The sequence below is a fragment of the Pituophis catenifer genome, unplaced genomic scaffold, assembly GCF_029215685.1.
Source record: "Pituophis catenifer annectens isolate HBS135680 unplaced genomic scaffold, rPitCat1.0.hap2 SCAF_3, whole genome shotgun sequence".
Lineage (NCBI taxonomy): Eukaryota > Metazoa > Chordata > Lepidosauria > Squamata > Colubridae > Pituophis > Pituophis catenifer.
In genome coordinates this window covers 50,952,149-50,971,016 of record NW_027256883.1, presented here as the reverse complement: position 1 = coordinate 50,971,016, position 18,868 = coordinate 50,952,149, and the positions used below count along the sequence as shown (strand labels likewise).

The 18,868-nt window shown below is 37.6% G+C and overlaps 1 protein-coding gene across 1 annotated transcript in view; it reads right to left on the bottom strand.

The window, feature by feature from the left end:
• The window catches only part of SMCHD1 (structural maintenance of chromosomes flexible hinge domain containing 1), a 104,959-nt gene that overhangs the window by 22,218 nt on the left and 63,873 nt on the right, over window positions 1–18,868 (bottom strand). Inside the window, 6 exon segments of the mRNA XM_070940990.1 lie at window positions 1,458–1,577; window positions 2,431–2,554; window positions 3,342–3,494; window positions 6,563–6,694; window positions 8,824–8,911; window positions 9,483–9,538. Coding sequence (XP_070797091.1) covers window positions 1,458–1,577; window positions 2,431–2,554; window positions 3,342–3,494; window positions 6,563–6,694; window positions 8,824–8,911; window positions 9,483–9,538 — 673 coding nt within the window.

The window sequence follows — 18,868 nt, the reverse complement described above, 5'->3', positions numbered from 1 at the left end:
TCTGAAATATTCCATAGGTGTTTTTTCAACACTATATTTTACAAACCATTAATTGATAATTCTTTTTCCTGGTTTGGTGGATCAAGCTGTGGTTCCTCAGTTGATCCAACTCCAATTTCACCATACTCAAGTAATTATCATTTTGAAATTTTAAAACAATAAATTAGCTAATTTTAGATGGTATCTGAGTTAGATAATCTTAATGGTATTACTTCATAACAAATCTTACTTTTGTGAAGTATATTAAGAAGGATGAAAAAAAGAAAGGAATTATTTAATACTGAATATTATTCAATAATTCAATATTGAAATATTTGTGGATTCACTATTGCCATAATTTCATCAAAAAAGAAAAATTCTGATTTGGCATGGAAAAAGCAGATTTGTCTTTTGACAAGAAATTATGTCCCAGTACCTAGAAGCTGTGCAGGTTTGATAGGCAGAAACCAACTCAGATTTAGTTCTACCAAGACTGAGTGGCTTTGGATGTTTGAGTCACAGAGATCTGGGGAGATTCCATCTTTAACCTTGGATGGGATAGCATTTTCCCTTTCCAGGCTGGCATGCAATCTGAAGGTTTTCCTGGATTCACAGCTCCTGCTTGAAGAGCAGGTGTCAGCTGTGGCCAGGAAGACCTTTGTCCAACTCCAACTGGTGTACCAGTTGTGCCATTTCCTAGATCAGGGGGCTCTCATGACCTAGTCCCCTCACAGCTTGACTACTGCAATACACTCTATAATGGGACAGTTTGTGAAGACCACCCAGAAGAAATAACCGATACAGAACTGATATCTGTTTTTGAAAAACTTCCATAAGCATTATTAAAAAGAACTATGCATAGGCATCACACTAATTTCTTTCAGAGTAAGCAATTTTATGCAAAGAAAAAAAAAAGCCAAAGCAATTACAGACATGCACTAATATAAATCAAACAAAACGTACAGCAATACAAGTAATTTATAGAAATACTATTCAGTATAGCAATCCATTTCTTTCTTTCCTTACTTCCACCACACCCATATATTGCTTCATACATTATTTTTGGTCTTTAAAAATCCTGGCCTTTAAAAATGTGTCAATGCATTGCATATATTTCTTAGTTGATGGCATATGGGCAACAATATTTTGACTTGGTAGGTGATCTTAGCTTCCATATAAGTTCCATAGCTTCCCGTATCCTTCGGGTAAAGCTGGGCGTTGGTTGCTCTTTAGAGAGGTACTATGACCCAAAAACTGATGGCATCATCTTTGCAAGTAGCAAAAATACTGCATGTGTTGGATGCCTCAAGGCTGCAATCAACTTTATATCTTCCCCCTCTTACTAAAAACATATGAAAAACCTGCACATAAAAAATGTTCATTGATGAAACATCAAAATCAGTTACCTGAGAACAACGTGGCTTATTTGACTTGCAAAATTATGCCTACATGAATAAGAATATCCTTACAGTACTTACCTTTTATTTCAGCAATAAGCTGCTCCTTAGCATCAAACCAATCTCTATATGTCTTTATTGACTGTGAAAAGGAGACTTTCTGTTTCATAAAATCTGCCATCTCCTTTTGAATCTCATAATCTAAAGATAGAAAAAATAATTCATTTTTCCCTTCAATAACAGACACACATACAATGAATTAATTAAAGATACAATAACAAAATAACAGAGTTGGAAGGGATCATGAAGGTCTTCTAGTCTAGCTCAAGCTGGAGACCCTGCCATTCTGGCCAAATCGCTGTCTAATCTCTTCTTGAAAGCTCCCAGTGATGGAATACCCACAATATCTGAGGGCAATCTGTTCCACTGGTTAATTGTTCTCACTGTCAGGAATTTTTTTCTTAGTTCTAGATTGTTTCTCTCCTTGATTAGTTTCCATCCATCCTGCCTTCTGATGCTTTGGAAAATAGGTTGACCCCGTCTCCTTTGTGGCAGCCCCTCAAATATTGGAACACTGGTATCATGTCACCCTTGATCCTTCTTTTCACTAGACTAGACATACCTAATTCCTGCAACAGTTCTTTGTATGTTTTAGTCTCCAGCCCCCTGATAATCTTTGTTGCTCTTCTCTGCACTTTTTCCAGAGTCTCAACACCCTTTTTATACTGCGGTGACCAAAACTGGATGCAATATTCCAAGTGTGGTCTTACCAAGGCATTGTAAAATGATACTAATGGTTCATGTGATCTTGATTCTAATTTTCTGTTAATGCAGCCTAGGACTGCATTGGGTTTTTTGGTGGCTGCAGCAGACTGCTGGTTCACATTGAAGTGATTGTCCTCTAGGACTCCAAGATCCCTCTCACAGTTACTGGTATTGAGCCAAGTTCCATCTATTCCGTACCTGTACATTTGGTTTAGAAATAGCTTCTCAAACATTACAGAAGAAAAGATAAAACCTTAGAAAATAAAAAGTTGGAATCATTGAAACTCACCATTACAAAATATAAAGGGTAAATAATAAGGTTGCAAATAATGTTTCAAAGGTATGATTGGCTCAAATACAAGAGTATACTGAGTTTTATTTTTTCCTGGACTATTTTCTGCTAGCACAAGATCCTGAAAAAAAAAAAAATAGTGTGATTTGCATTAAATATTTAAGAATTATTTACTTAATGTGAATATACATTTAATTAGTATATAAAGCCCTAACCTTTGTTCAATACTAACAACTTCAAAATATTTTTCCAAAATAAGTGGCACCTGTTATTAATAGCACATTTTTAGCAATAAGAAGCTTACATTTATTATTTCTCTCAATTTAAAAATAACCCAAACAAAATGTCCTCAGAATCAGATATATATTATGTACAAGAACAAAACTAGCAACCCCAAATATTGTTACAGATAATCCTTGACAGATGGGGACTGGAATTCCAATCCTAAATCATTATGATTGTAAAGCAAATCATCCTATGACCAGCCTCTTTTTTTACAAGCTTTTTCAATGACAGTCATTAAGCAAATCATACAGTCAGTAAGCAAATCCATTCTTCCAAAAGGTAACATTGCAAATTGTGACTTCAGGATATTACAAACAATCATAAATGCAACCCAGTTGCTATGTACCCAAAATATGGTCATGTGACTACAAGGGTATATATACAGCATGATATTTTATGATAGCCCAAAGTGCTTTGCAGGTCATAAAGCACCCTTACTGAGGCAGCTGTAACTGAATGGTGGTTAAGCGATAGAATCATGTCCATTTACAACATTTTCTAAATTATAGGGAAAACTAGGCAAAGAAAGATAAATATTCAGATGATGATATGGATGTGAACATAGTAGACTGCTGACTTCCATTCCTGAATTATTTATTTCAAGATTATTTAAGGAGACTCACCTCAATTTCAGCAATTCCTTTGTGAAAAGGAAATTCAACTGTATTTTTATTACCCTGAAACAGGGGAATATCAATGTCTTCCTCAGTTGAACTTTCGATTTTTGCTACAATTTTCCCATCTAAATCACTTCCTGTACAGTTTTTGTATTCATCCTTAAATTAAGAAGGCACTTAAATTAGAATTGAAATTTTTAAATATGTTCAATACATATCTTAAAGTGAACTATCCTAAAAATACGAGTTCCAGGTAATATAAAAGAAGAGACAGACATTGGATCTCCGGAATGTAAAATATATTATCCGCTTAGCTTTCGTTAGCCTCTGCTAACATCGTCAGAGTGTAAAAGCTATCATTGAAGAGATTTTATACATCATAGATCAATTTATACATCATAGAGCTTTTATACATCATAGATCAATTTGGCAATTGCGCACAGGATAGCCCATTCACCCATTTACAATTAGCTCTGTTGTTTTTACTTCAGACATGTTAATCGATGGAGGCTTAGCTCCTGTTGCTTCCTCCCCTATCATGCACCACTTGGGCTATCCCCAGGGAATGACGCTATCAGATATTGCTTTAACACATTCTATCCGGTCCCTTCCCACACACCACTGCTCCTCTGCCTCACAGGCACATTTGATATATTGACCAAATTCATTTGTTGTTTTGCCCATGATCTTGTGACTAGCACGGCTCATTCCTCATTAACCATGTCTATTATGGCTTGAAGTTGCTCTTAATGCTTATATGAAATGTACCTATATTTGGGATTTGTATTCAATTTGCTTATGGTACTATTTTTTTAATTTTATAGAACACCATCCACAGACTGCAAAATCCTGAGTTTAACATAAAAATTATAAATTCTTTTTAAAAACCATTTTATTAAAGATTACACTTAGAAAAAAATAAAAATTGAAACAAAATATAAAAATTGAAAAAAGTGCATAAGTAACTTTCCTCTTAATCATGAAATATACAGTTGCAAGAAAAAGTATGTGAACCCCTTGGGATTACATGGAGTTTTGCATGAATTGGTCATAAAATGTGCTCTGAACTTCATCTAAGTCACAACAATAGAAAAACACAATCTGCTTAAAATAATACTACACAAACATTAGATGTTGCCATGGTTTAATGGAACATAACATGTAAACATTCACAGTGCAGGGAGGAAAAAGTATGTGAGCCCCTAGCCTAATGACTTCTCCAAGAGCTAATTGGAGCCAGGAGTGAGCCAACCTTGACTCCAATCAGTGTGATGATATTGGATGTGTTGCTGACAGCTGTCCTGCCCTTTAAAAACACACACCTGTTTTGGGGTTACTGGTTTCAAGAAGCACTGTCTGATGTGAACCATGCTTCGGAGAAAAGAGCTCTCAGAAGACCTACGATCAAGAATTGTTGACCTGCATGAAGCTGGAAAGGGTTACAAAAGTATCTCCAAAAGCCTTGATGTTCATGTGTCCATGGTAAGACAGACTGTCTACAAATGGAGAAAGTTTAGCACTGTTGCTACTCTCCCTAGGTGTGGTCGTCCTGTAAAAATGACTGCAAGAGCACAGCGCAGAATGCTTCATGAGGTAAAGAAGAATCCTAGAGTGTCAGCTAAAGACCTACAGAAATCTCTGGCACATGCTAACATTTTTGTTGACACATCTACAATAAGGAAAACATTAAACAAGAATGGAGTACATGGGAGGACACCATGGAGGAAGCCATTGCTGTCCAAAAAAAATATTGCAGCACTTTTGAAGTTTGCAAAAGAGCACCTGGATGTTCCACAGCACTACTGGCAAAATATACTGTGGACAGATGAAACCAAAATTGAGTTATTTGGGAAGAACATACAACACTATGTGTGGAGAAAAAAAGGCACAGCACACCAACATCAAAACCTCATCCCCACTGTAAAACATGGCGGAGGGAGCATCATTGGGGCTGCTTTGCTGCCTCAGGGCCTGGACAGATTGTTGTCATTGATGGGAAAATGAATTCCAGAGTTTATCAAGACATTTTGCAAGAAAACGTACGACCATCTGTCCGCCAACTGAAGCTCCGCAGAGGATGGGTGATGCAACAGGACAATGACCGAAAGCATAAAAGTAATTCAACAAAAAAATGGCTTCAACAGCACAGAATACGCCTTCTGGAGTGGCCCAGTCAGAGTCCTGACCTCAACCCGATTGAAATGCTGTGGCATGACCTTAAGAGAGCGATTCACACCAGACATCCCAAGAATATTGCTACACTGAAACAGTTTTGTAAAGAGGAGTGGTCCAAAATTACTCCAGATCGTTGTGCAGGTCTGATCTGCAACTACAGGAAACGTTTGGTTGAGGTTATTGCTGCCAAAGGAATGTGAATGTTTACATGTTATGTTCCATTAAACCATGGCAACATCTAATGTTTGTGTAGTATTATTTTAAGCAGACTGTGTTTTTCTATTGTTGTGACTTAGATGAAGTTCAGAGCACATTTTATGACCAATTCATGCAAAACTCCACGTAATCCCAAGGGGTTCACATACTTTTTTTTGCAACTGTACAAACAATTTTGGTAATGTATCATGTCTTAAAATACAACAAATATTGTCTACATTCCATAACTCATCTCTTATACTATGTAAAAAAGCTTTATTATTCATTCCTAGTCAGCAAAAGTCCATTTAGGGCTGCAGAAATAACTGCATATTTATTTTAACCTTGATTAAATAAATCATCTCTATATCCTTTCCTATACTTTTAACAATAATGGTTTTTAATCCCTTCAAATAATACCCCTGAACTTGATTACTTTTCATCTTCTCTTTGTATCCTCTCAGCAAATCCTTCAAAACTTTAACAAACCCCTTTAAATAATGTTTTGCTTAAATGATGTGGGCTAACAAAAATGGTTTTTCTTCTTTCTCTCTATCTTGGTATCATCTCTGTATGGACTGCAAAGCAACATAGCAATCTTTTTATAGACATGTAAAGTATCTATAAAAGCTCCTTAAAATGTCACAGTCATCATGAAGATTTGGGAAATTTCAGTTAGTTCAAAAAGACTTAAAAAGTAAACCTTAACAAACTGCCCTGATTTGACTTTGGATTTTTCTGAATCTGATACAGATCTCGCCTGTTTGTATGTATATGTGTATATATTATATATATATGAATGTATGTTTGTATGCATGCATGTATATAACCATTTTAAACCAAATTCAATTAATCACCGTTATAATGAGAGTCAAGTTCTTGACAAGGGTCCGTTTGTCAACCTCCTGAACATTAGAAACAGCAGTGGTATCTGGCAAAGTTTTTGGCTTCAACAATGCTGGTTTGTTTGGCACCACATCAATTATAAACTTGAGGGGAAAAAAACAACATATAGAAACTTAATGTACAATATAGAAATTTATCAACAACATTAGTCCTAATTGCAGAAGTATCCATGCATATTCTTGTGATATTTCACTCCTTTCTAGCCTGGGCCTATGAATCAATTGGCAATATATTATTCCTCCAGTATCACTATTGAAATTGTGGTGCTTGTTGGTTTGCTTAAAATACACTGTAAACTATTTTAAAATAATTGGTTCAAAATGCTTAAGGAATTTTGTTTGAATTTATTTTTTTATTCTTTGCAGCTTTTTTAAAATCACAAAACACATTTCGCAAAAAATTACTTAGGACCCAGATTCAAATTCTGACAGCTGCCCCCCCCTCCGGTCACATGATTGCATTTTGGGTGTGTGGCAACTGGCCCACATTTATGTGACTGATTTATAACATTTCTCCCCTCCCCCAGAAACTGGTGTTTGCTCAGGTTCTGCAAAAACGCCTATTGCAGAAAATGGTTTCCCTTAATGACCATAATGTTTGCTTAACAATAGCAATAGCAATAGCACTTAGACGTATATACTGTTTCACAGTGCTTTACAGGCCTCTCTAAATGGCTTACAGAGTCAGCATATTGCCCTCAACAATCCTCGAAAGGATGGAAGGCTGAGTCAACCTTGAGCTGGTGAAGATCAAACTGTCGAACTGCTGGCAGCCAGCAGTCAGCAAACTACGGATTTGCTTAATAACCATTCTGTTTAATGAATGCTGCAAACCATATCATAAAACTGGGTTGGTCACAAGATGATCTTTTAAAAACCGGCATGGTTTATACTGTAACTCTGGGCTAAATTGCAGTTGTAAGTTGAGGACTACTTGTATCAACAAATAGACAAACATAGACACTAAATTTATGTAAGGAATCTTACAGAGATTTCTATTTTCCCTATTCACTTACACAGTCTTACCCTCTGATAATGTCAACTGATAATGCTAGAAAGCCACAGAAGAATGAATGAAAATCCCAGCTTCTTCACCTTGCCAGCCTTAATTCTTCAAATCCAATTGAAACAAGTTCTGATCCTTTGACCCAGAATGCATGTAACATATATATGCTAGAGATCAAAAATGTTCCAATAAAGGGCCGGGCCAGGGAGGGGGGATAGCTGAATTAATAATTACTAATTAAAATCAATCCTCTATAAAACAAAAGGCTTTATTTACAAAATTAACAGATACCCTATTTGCATGTAGCAAATATTCTCTACACAATGAAGCACATAGTTACAAATGTACAAATTCCATTATTTCTTTCCAGCAGGAACAGCAACAAATGAAACAAAAGATAGGAAATGAAGGAAGAGATAGGGGCATTGAGAAAATGGATGAAGATGAAATAAGAAAAGATATGAGAAAAGTAACCTTTTTTTTTATAATTTAGGCATTATAAAAATTTAAAATTAATTAAGCAGCAGAGGTGGGTCCCGATGGGGAACAAATAATTGCTAAAGGCATCCGCACAAGAAAAGTCTTCATCCATTTTTATATTCCATCAATTTGTTTTCAACAGCTTCTGGTACATCTACAGGTCTAGGAAAGGTCCAACTGGACAGTGCATGAGTAACTTCAATTATTTAAAGCCAAGAGCCAGTATTTCTTGCGGGGCAAAGATGTCAGTTATGACAACAACTAACAACCTCTCAGTTTTAATATCAAGCAATGCTGATAGGAAGGGAGGGGGCAATAGGTTTAAATTGATATGGGTATAAGACATAACTGTCACTGATAGAGGGCAATCAACAGTTCTGTATGGCTTCATTAGTTTTTCATAAAAATTTGAATCAGGTGATACCACTGGAGCCAATTTTAAATCAAGCAGCCTTGATTTAAAACTTTAATAACTGTAAAGTTGGGTGTGTTTTTTTTTAAGCCCTGTCCTGGACCAAGAAATTTAAATCCAACAAAGGTATCAATTGATTAGATGACCCTTCTCGTATAATTTTTTTATTTCTGAATCTAATGATGATAAGATTTGCTTATGCATGCTAAAAAAAATCAATACAATTCATAGCTGGGCAAAATTTTACCAGAAAAATAATAAAATACAATTTTAAAAATGTAAAACACATTTTTACACATTATTTCAAAAGCTTACCTCTCTACTGTTAAGAACACTTATTCTGTCAATTGTAAACATAAATTGGATGCTGTATTTGCTTGCTTTTTCTGGAACCGTTTTATTCCTAAATTATAAACACTGTTAGTATTTCTTTAAAATTTACAATACTTAAATTCTCAATATTTTTCCCTATTAACATTTTATGTTGCTCTTTGAAACAAATGAACCAAAATCAGTTTTTTAAAATTAACTTGTTTTATTATATATTTCATTCAGTCTGAAAATAAGAAATACTCAGACTGATTACAAAGAAAGAAACAGATTTTTCATATTTAATGTCTGCAATACTTGCTATACCACATTCCTGAAATTCTCAGTTCTCAGTCCTTAAACTTTCTATTATGTCATTCATGACACTCATATGCTTTAATTAACCTAATTAATCTCAAATAAAATTATACTTTTCCATATATATTCTCAATTTTGAAGCACTATTCTAGACACAGGTATTTAACATATCAATACCTAGGTTGAAAAAAATCATACCTGAAATATGAATTTCAGTCTTAATAAAAACAAATTATTGCTATCAAACCAAACTATATTTAAAAACAAATAGGATTATTTTGCCAGTTATAGTTTTTTTGTAAGCATCATTATATTAGAACTACTATAAAACAACATTATTTGTTAACCTGAAGCAAAAAAAGTCCTCATCTATGTTCCCTTCGGAACACTCAAATGTTGCAATCTGAAAAAGAAAAAGAAAAAAGATAGTGAAAGAAAGCCACATTATATATGTAAGCATTTAAAAAGTAATTTTATTAAATTCAGTTACTTTGAATCCTTGAGAATCTAAATAAATAAAATGATAGACATTATATTAAGTAAGAACCTAAAAAAGTATATAGTATAAATGAAGCTCGTTTTTTTAGTTTTTAGTCAAAAATCAAATCAATAGATTATCTTAAAAGACCAAAGTTCAATGTTAATTATGTTGATATTTAGGTTAAACAAAATGTAAAGTAAAATACAAAGAGAACAAATTCATACAACCATTAAAATTAATGGGGATATAGCAATAGGAGAGGGTAAACCATAGATGCTAGACAAACTTCTCTGTTGAATACATTCAATAATTGGACTCCCCTACTGGAAAGTATTATCTTTTAAACTCAAAAGCATTTGTAAAATTATCTCATGATCCAAGTAAATAATAATGATGTGATTCTTCATGTAATCTCATCTCTAACCTCTCTGGACTTTAAGGATACCAAAACCAATGATCATTCCTGTCTACTTTCAATCAACAGAAGTTCCCAGATCATTTTAAAGGTTTAAATTTAATAATAATAGTAATAAATAGACTGCTTTAATATAAATGAATATATTGTCAGAGCAAAGCTATCTTTGTCTAAATAAAATTACAGATTATTGCATGAGTTTAAGATGAGCAATTGTTCTCTAAACCACTGAAGCAATTTATACTAATATAAAAATGAAATATCTTTAGGAGAGTGTGATTTCCTTTAGAATGAAAAACACTTGTCAAGATATTCATTCCAGTTACTAGTTAAAAATCTCACCAACAAACAGAAAAAGGAATTGACAGAGAAAATTAACCTACAGATAGAAAAAAAGGTTAAATATTTTGCTATTCTCTTAACAGCTAGGTGTGGGACAATCAGAGGACAACTATACAAAGCTGATACAACAAATTAAAATAGATTTGGAAAGGTGGAAGAATGTACAGTTATTGATAGGGAGAATTGCAGTGGTGAAAATGAACATACTCCCAAAACTACTCTTTTTATTTCAAGCCATACCAGTAAAATTAGAAAAGATTTTTTTTGTTGAACTAAATAAAATGACTCTGCAAAATATTTGGCAACGAAAAAAATCGAGAATAAAATTGAAAGTATTACAGGTTTCTAGGAATAATGGTGGTTTTGGGCTCCCAGACTGGGAATTATATTACCAGGCTGCAGCTCTCACCTGGCTAAAAGATTGGGTAAACTTGTATACAGAAGACTATTATTACTCGAAGGGCACGACTAACAATTAGGCTGGCATGCCTTTCTCTGGTATGGAAGAAATATGGCGCACAAATATTTCCAGAGGCATTATGTCAGGAACGCATTACTTAACATTTGGGAAAAAAATTAAACTACAACACTATAGGGAAGTACCAGCCTGGCTCTCTCCAATGGAGGCAATAATATATCCAAATCTTATAAACTGGGCAAAAATTGTATGTTACAAGGACATTTTAGATGAAAGGGGTGATCTTAGATCCAGACAACAATTGCAGAAGCAGGGGTTGGACTTCTCTTGGTGGCCATATTTGCAGATCCAAGCAAGGCACGAAAAAGATGTTAAATTATAGGATGTAAACAAAGAACAAACAGCATTGGAAAAAAATTTAATGGGGACAGATGAAAAATTTATATATATATATATATATATATATATATATATATATATATATATATATATATATAATTTATTTACTGAACTATGGTGGAACAGGTAACAAATAAAATAAAATAAATAAAAAACACGGGTCCAGTTAGATAGTCACTGAAGGACCCCTCTTTGTTCTTAATATTGTAAGAGAGAAATTGCTTGTAATTATATTCAGAACACAGGATGCTTACTTCAAGGCCTCTCAGTTGTCACAGATAAGAACAGTCTACGTGATTTACACCTTGAGGTTAAAGTGACAGGGATGTCCACTTTGTTATTTCAACAAAAGATAACAGATATGCTTCAGTAATCTACAAAAAGAATTATGACTGTTTTGCAAAGAAATTCTGTAATGTCAATTAAAATTGATAAATGTATAGGACCATATGAACTGCTAACTTCAAAGGATCCTTTGTTTGAAACTGTATAAAACTGGAGTCTCAGGATCCTAACGGGGTTCAGATCTTGAGGTATCAATACCTATCTGATCCTTTTATTGCAATAAAATAATTAAACTGATTCTGTCTGCCCTAATTGGGATGTTTTCTTAATTCCTCATCTCCACAAAACATCTCTACAACAAAATTGGCACCCCAGATGGGACTTTGAGAAGCAGAGATTTTTTCCTTCCTAGGCGATCTGCCCCAGCGGGACCGGCCTTTTTGCATCGAAGAAATCAACAGCCGGCACAAGACTCCTTTGAAAGTCTCTAGAATTCTTCGTTGGGAGACGGCCGTATGCTCGCTGGCAAAGCAGCTTCAGCCAAGGACCCACAAGAGGGCAGACAAGACCCAGTAACTCCGCAGACGGCCGAAAGAAGACAGCATCTGCCAGGCAAGTAAATCATTTAAACGGGGAAAGATAGGTCTGTCTATTTTTGAGACAGAAAAGGGGATCTGATCAATCTCCTGAGAGGGGGAAACGGCGTTTTCCAACCCTCTAGATTAGGCTGTGAAGGGAGGTTAAACCAACGCAGTTTCTGCAGGTGACTGTGAGTGTCCAGGGCCTCAGATCGTTGGTAGTGTATTAGGATGGGGATGGGAAACAGTGTCCAAAGGACACCGTTACAAGGCATGCTAGCCCACTTTCAAACCGCTTTTTCTGAAACTTACGGAGGTCCTCCATGCAATCCTGACAAGTTACAACACTTCTGCACCAACGTTTGGACAACTTTAGGTGTAAAATGGCCAGCAGGGGGCTCGCTCGATCCAATAATAATTTCAAAGTTGCATAAAATTATAACACAGAAAGGATTTTGGGAGCAGTTTCCATACATTGATCAATGGCAGCTTACTCAAATGGCAAACCCCAAATGGCTTAAAAAGTATCAGTTGGAATGTGTGCGTGTGTGTGTGATGGCAGAACAGAATAGGAAAACTAAACAGGGAGCTAAAACTAAGATTTTCAGCCAGGAAGAGGAGGAAGAGACAAACCGCCCCCCTCCCTATGCCCCCCTTCCTGCAGCACAAAGACAAAACATTCATTCAGCGCAGCCTGCCAACATTCCACCTCGGAGACCTAATTTACAAGTCAAAAGAGAAGTTAAGAGTGAAGGAGAACAAGAGGAGACAGAAAACCCTGTTAGTTCCCGGACCAGATCTCATACAAGTCTTAAAAAGGTAGCGATTGTAGCTCCTTTAAGGGAGATACTGGATCATGGACAGGACCCACAAGGTCAGCCTGTGATTAGGTCCTTGTTACAATATCAGCCCTTCACAACAACGGATCTCTTAAATTGGAAGCATCAATATGGTCCATTTAGCAAAAGACCCTTTGATCTTGTTGACCTTTTCAACACTCTTATGCAAACTCACCGACCCACGTGGGGAGATATCCAATTGCTGTTAAATACATTGCTTTCTATGGAAGACAGAGAGAAATTCAAACTTGCTAAAGGAAAAGTATTAAACCGCATGTTTCCTGATGCAAATCAAGCAGCTGCGAGGATAGCCGCTGCCGCAGAAATAGACCCCAACTGGGATAATAACCATCCCCCACATCAAACGCTGCTAAATAACTACCGCCTCTTATGTGTAGAAAGTTTGAGAGAGGCTGCAAAAGGTCCTGTTAATTATGCAAAGACCGCCACTGTTTTGCAGGAAAAAGATGAATCCCCGGAAGCATTTTTAACTCGTTTGATTGAATCTTATAAAACTCATACAGGCATAAATGTTGAGGATCCTGCAAACAGATTTATGTTGAATGAAAGGTTTATTAGCCAGAGCGCTCCTGATATCAGACGTAAACTTCAGAAGCTAGAGGGCGCTCTTGGCAAGAATACGTCTGAATTGCTAGAAGTTGCTAAGAAGGTTTATCTGAACAGAGAAAAAGAGGAAGAGAAAAGGCAAGTTGCTAAGGACAGAAAGCAGACGGAGATGTTAGCTTTGGCGCTGGGTGGGGTCGTTTTAGAACCTACTCAGTGCGCATTTTGTGGAGAAGATGGTCATTGGAAGAAAGAATGTCCCCGTAGAAGAATGGAACCCAGAGAAGTATCCTACGGGCGTGGATTTCAGATGGTGAGAGGAAGTTATAGAGGAGGATTTAACGGAAGGTCTGTGAGAGGGAATATGAGAGGAGTTTTCAGAGGAAGAAGAGGAAATGAGAGGCAATTTATCTCACCCAGCCAGTCAACCCAGAATCCAGAAGTTATCGGCTTAGCTGATATGGACTGGGACGATTGAAGCTGCCTCTGCTCCGCGGCTTCACCCCACCCCCCAGAGCCATTGATGGATTTATGGGTGGGAAAACATCACGTACGCATGCTGGTTGATACCGGAGCCAGTCGATCAGTAATTAACACACAAGTGGCTCCTTTGTCAGCTAAGAAGATTAGAGTCCAAGGCGTTTCTGGCGATGCAGTTACACACAGTCTCCTGAAACCAGTTAAATGCAAAGTTGGAAACGGCTTAGTAGAGCATCAATTTTTGTACATGCCTAATTGCCCAGTTCCACTGATAGGCAGAGATTTGCTTTCTAAACTACAAGCCACTATCTCTTTCAATGATAATGGACAGTACTTAACAGTAACACACCCAGTGGAAGAAACGTGGCGATTAATGCTAATGCAAGACACTCATTGAAAGCAATTGGGAGAAATTCAATGTTCCTACCTTATGGGCAGAAGACAATCCCCCTGGGCTTGCTATATTTGCATCTCCAGTTGAAGTCAAGCTGAAACCAGGATGCCAGCCCATTAGAATACCCCAGTATCACATTCCACAGGATGCAGCTACAGCCATCCAAGTCTTAATTGACAAATTCTTAGCTGCAGGCATATTAAGGGAAACTAAATCCCCATGGAACACTGCAATATTACCCATAAAAAAACCAGATGGCGGGTTTAGGCCTGCACAGGATCTAAGACCCATCAATAATAGGACTGTAACGCTTCATACAATTATGTCTAATCCATATATTTTGCTTGGAACTATCCCTCCTTCAGCAACATGGTTTTCAGTCATAGACTTGAAGGATGCTTTTTTCACAATTCCCTTACATTCTGATAGCCAGGATTTATTTGCCTTTGAGTGGAAAGACCCTAACTCACGTCGCCATTCTCAATATACATGGACTAGGTTGCCTCAAGGTTTTAAAAATTCTCCAACTCTTTTTGGTCAAGCCCTTGCTTTGGACTTACAACACTTTCAGCCAATTCAGGAAGGTGATTGTCTCCTTCAATATGTAGATGATGTCTTAGTGACAGGAACCACACAGGAGAATTGTTTTAAAAATACCCAAATGCTTCTGGAATTACTGAGAGACTGTGGTTACAGGGCTTCCAGAAAGAAGGCGCAATTAGTTAAAAAGGAAGTTACATATTTGGGATATAATTTGTCTCAAGGCCAAAGAAACTTGGGCTTACCTAGAAAACAGGCAATTTTACAGCTGCCCCCACCTACAACCCGAAAGGAATTGAGAGGCATTTTGGGAGTCATGGGCTTTTGCCGTTTATGGGTCCCTAATTTTGCTCTCCTGGCCAAGCCTTTGTATTCATCGACTCGAGGCGCTGAAAATGATCCTTTTGAATGGGGCAAAGAGCAAATAAATTCCTTTGAGCAATTAAAGACACTTCTCACATCCTGCCCTGCTCTCGGCTTGCCAGATCTCACTAAGCCCTTTCGTCTCTATGTAGACGTCCGTCATAATGTGGCTTTAGGAGTGTTGACACAACAGCACGGGTCATGGCAACGGCCTGTAGCTTACTTATCTAAACAACTTGACGCCCCGGCCCAGGGATGGCCGCACTGTCTTAAAATGCTAGCTGCTGTCTCAGAACTTGTGAAAGATACAAACAAACTGACTTTTACTTCAGACGTAGCAGTTTATACATCACATGCTCTGCAAACTATTTTAGAACATAAAGGACATTTGTGGTTGAGTAACCAACGGCTGCATACATATCAAGCACTCTTGCTAGACAATCCTCAAATTACTCTTCATCAATGTGCGACCATTAACCCAGCTACCCTCATGCCAATACCAGATGCATCTCTCCCACTCCATGACTGTTTATATGTTTTAGATCATCAATATTCCTGCAGACCAGATTTAACTGACACCCCTCTTTTACATGCTCAGCTCACTTGGTTTACGGATGGATCCAGTTTTGTAGAACATGGGACTAGATATGCAGGCTATGCAATTGTTAGTATACAAAGGGTCATTGAAAGTTCGTCCCTTCCTGTGGGCACCAGCGCACAAGCAGCAGAATTATGGGCTCTTATCCGTGCATTGGAATTAGCCTCAGGCAAAACTCTTAACGTCTACACTGACAGTAAATATGCCTTTTTGACTATTCAAGCACATGCTGCTATTTATAAAGAAAGGGGCTTCACTGATTCTTCAGGCAAATTAATACAACATGCCTCTTTAATCAAAAGGTTGATCAAAGCTGCAAAGTTTCCCAAGTCTTTAGCTGTTATCCATTGCCCAGGTCATCAGAAAGCAGACACCCTCATTGCCCAAGGCAATCGATTTGCTGATAAGGAAGCTAAACTCGCAGCACATCAGCCTATAGACAAAACAAATTCTCATCTCTATTTGGCACATGAACTTGAATCATACATTGAGAAATCCCATCCAACCTATACACCTGTGGAAAGGGAAAAAGCTGTTGGGGATTTCAAAGCCACTCTTGTGAGAGGATGGTACACACTTCCAGACAATCGCCCAGTGATACCAGTTTCCCTTGCGTGGCCCCTAGTAATGGAAGCACATCAAACATCACACATCGGCAAAACAGCTTTGGCTCAGCAATTACAGGGTGCTTTTTACATTCCTAATTTGCAGAGCCTGGTGGCCAAGGTCACTTCTCAGTGTTCCACTTGTGCTCAAGTAAATGCCAGGCAAGGACCACGTTTACCTGAAGGACAACAGCCCATCTCTTACTTGCCAATGGACTATTTAGTAGTGGATTTCACTGATATGCCCAGATGCAATGGTTATAAAGCTTTGCTCACTTTTATTGACACGTATTCTGGTTGGCTGGAAGCCTTCCCTACTCGAAACAAGTTAGCTATACAAGTTGCACGCTTTCTTTTAAAGGAAATAATTCCAAGATTTGGCTGCCCATCCCACATCAGTTCTGATAATGGCCCTGAATTTGTACAACGTATAAATCGCCACTTAGCTGAAGCAGCAGGTGTAAAGTGGAGATATCATTGTTCTTTTCGTCCTCAATCAGCTGCGAAAATTGAGAGAGCTCATCGCTCATTGAAAGCAATCATTACCAAGTTGTGCCTAGAAACACATTTGCCATGGCTTCAAGTCTTTCCTATGGCCTTGTACATTTTTAGAACTACCCCACGAACCAAATACCAGTTGTCTCCTTTTGAACTTTTATATGGAAGACTCCCGGCTTTGTTCAAACACCATTTTCAAGGTTGGCCTGACTTAGCTCAGAAAGGGGGAGTGGAAGCCAAGAAATTACTTTTGCAGTTACAACAACATAACAATCATGTTAACCAATTAAGGCATTATATGCAGGAGTGCAGACCACCCCCTATTACAACAGCAGGTCATAATTACAAGCCAGGTGATAGAGTGTGGGTGAAACATTGGAAAGATGAACCTTTAAAGCCTAGATGGAAAGGACCGTATACTGTTGTGATGTGTTCACCTCTTGCAGTTAAAACGCTAGAAGGCAAATCCTGGATCCATTGGACGAGGCTGAAACCGGCGAACCAGGCTGATCCAGTGACGTACGAGGTGATACAGACGGAGAAACCCCTAGTGCTGAGATTTAAGAGGAAGAACACGCCCTGCTGAACCCTACCGGCAACAGGCTCTCTACGCTCGGTGGTGACCGCCAGCCCTGCTGAATCACTCCGGAAGCTGATTCTCTACGCACGGCGGAAGATTCATCAGGAGGACAACGACCTTCACAGTGCACATATACATTCTCTTAGCTTTCATATAACTCTTTCATACACATGTTCATGTCATTAGCAGTTTGGGAATACGCTTTGTGGGTATTTGTTTTTCTAATCTTACTAGTAATTTTGTTTTACATATATAAGGAACGTTTTTGTGGTAGACCTAGGATTTTTCTTGCTACTGCTATATCCCAAACCACACGCACCACTCACTCTCTCCCTGACCCTGACGTTGTGAGCTACACACCACAGTGATTATGTTTTGCTTATGGCTTTGTACATTATGTGCTCTTGCATTCTCAAGTAACCATGTAGGGAACATTGATTCCCTATATGACTACACTTTAGGTCAAGTTCATTCACGCCAAAAACGCATTGTATATGCACGAGGTCGTTACCTTAGACCTAAGACAACTCCACCACCTAAGGTTCCTATCTTGACATACCCAGCTGAGGTATGTAGATAAGGAAAATGGGCCTTTGCAACAATTACATAGAGGAGATTATATATCACGAATTCTGGAATTAAGTCAAGATCTTGTTAATCAGTATAACCCTACCCTAGGTCAGAAATGCTGGTTATGTCTATCTGCTGACCCTACATCTTATCATGCTATTCCTGTAAAATCACACCTTTGGGTCAAAACAAAGGCTACAATTCTCCTTGAAAGGGATAGTAAAGATAAAGTACCTGTCTCACCAATACAAGGAGATTTTTATGAGGCATTCAAACGATTGGGAAAAAGTCGTCTTCCCATCACAGGCCCAATTGCTACAGGTGTAGACCTTATAGGAACACCTTCTTTGTGTGTAAAGAGACATCAGAAATTTGGTAGGCCTGTAGGATCCCTGACAGACGAACAATGTCAGTCAATAATATATTTTGGCCCTAAAATAAACTTGGTGGACATAAAATTAACAAAAGGAATTTTTCCCTCTGCTTACCGCAAATTTCAACAAAGGGTTACTTTCACAGCTCCACCTGAACTGCACTTTAGGAAAGAAAAGTGGGGTGGAGGGAATCTGTCTTTTGAAAGCTGTCCAAGACCATTTCGACCTCCAAGATTTCCCCTTTGGTTCAACTTACAATCCAAATCAGGTTTATGTATCCTTTTTCCACCTGGAAATACTACCTCTCGATATGTTTTTGAAGGTCCAATTCTCAGAGATAAGCAGAAGGACCCTTCACTAGAAATCCCATTACAACCTTTAGCAGGAATGTTTGTAGCAGGTACTCTAGG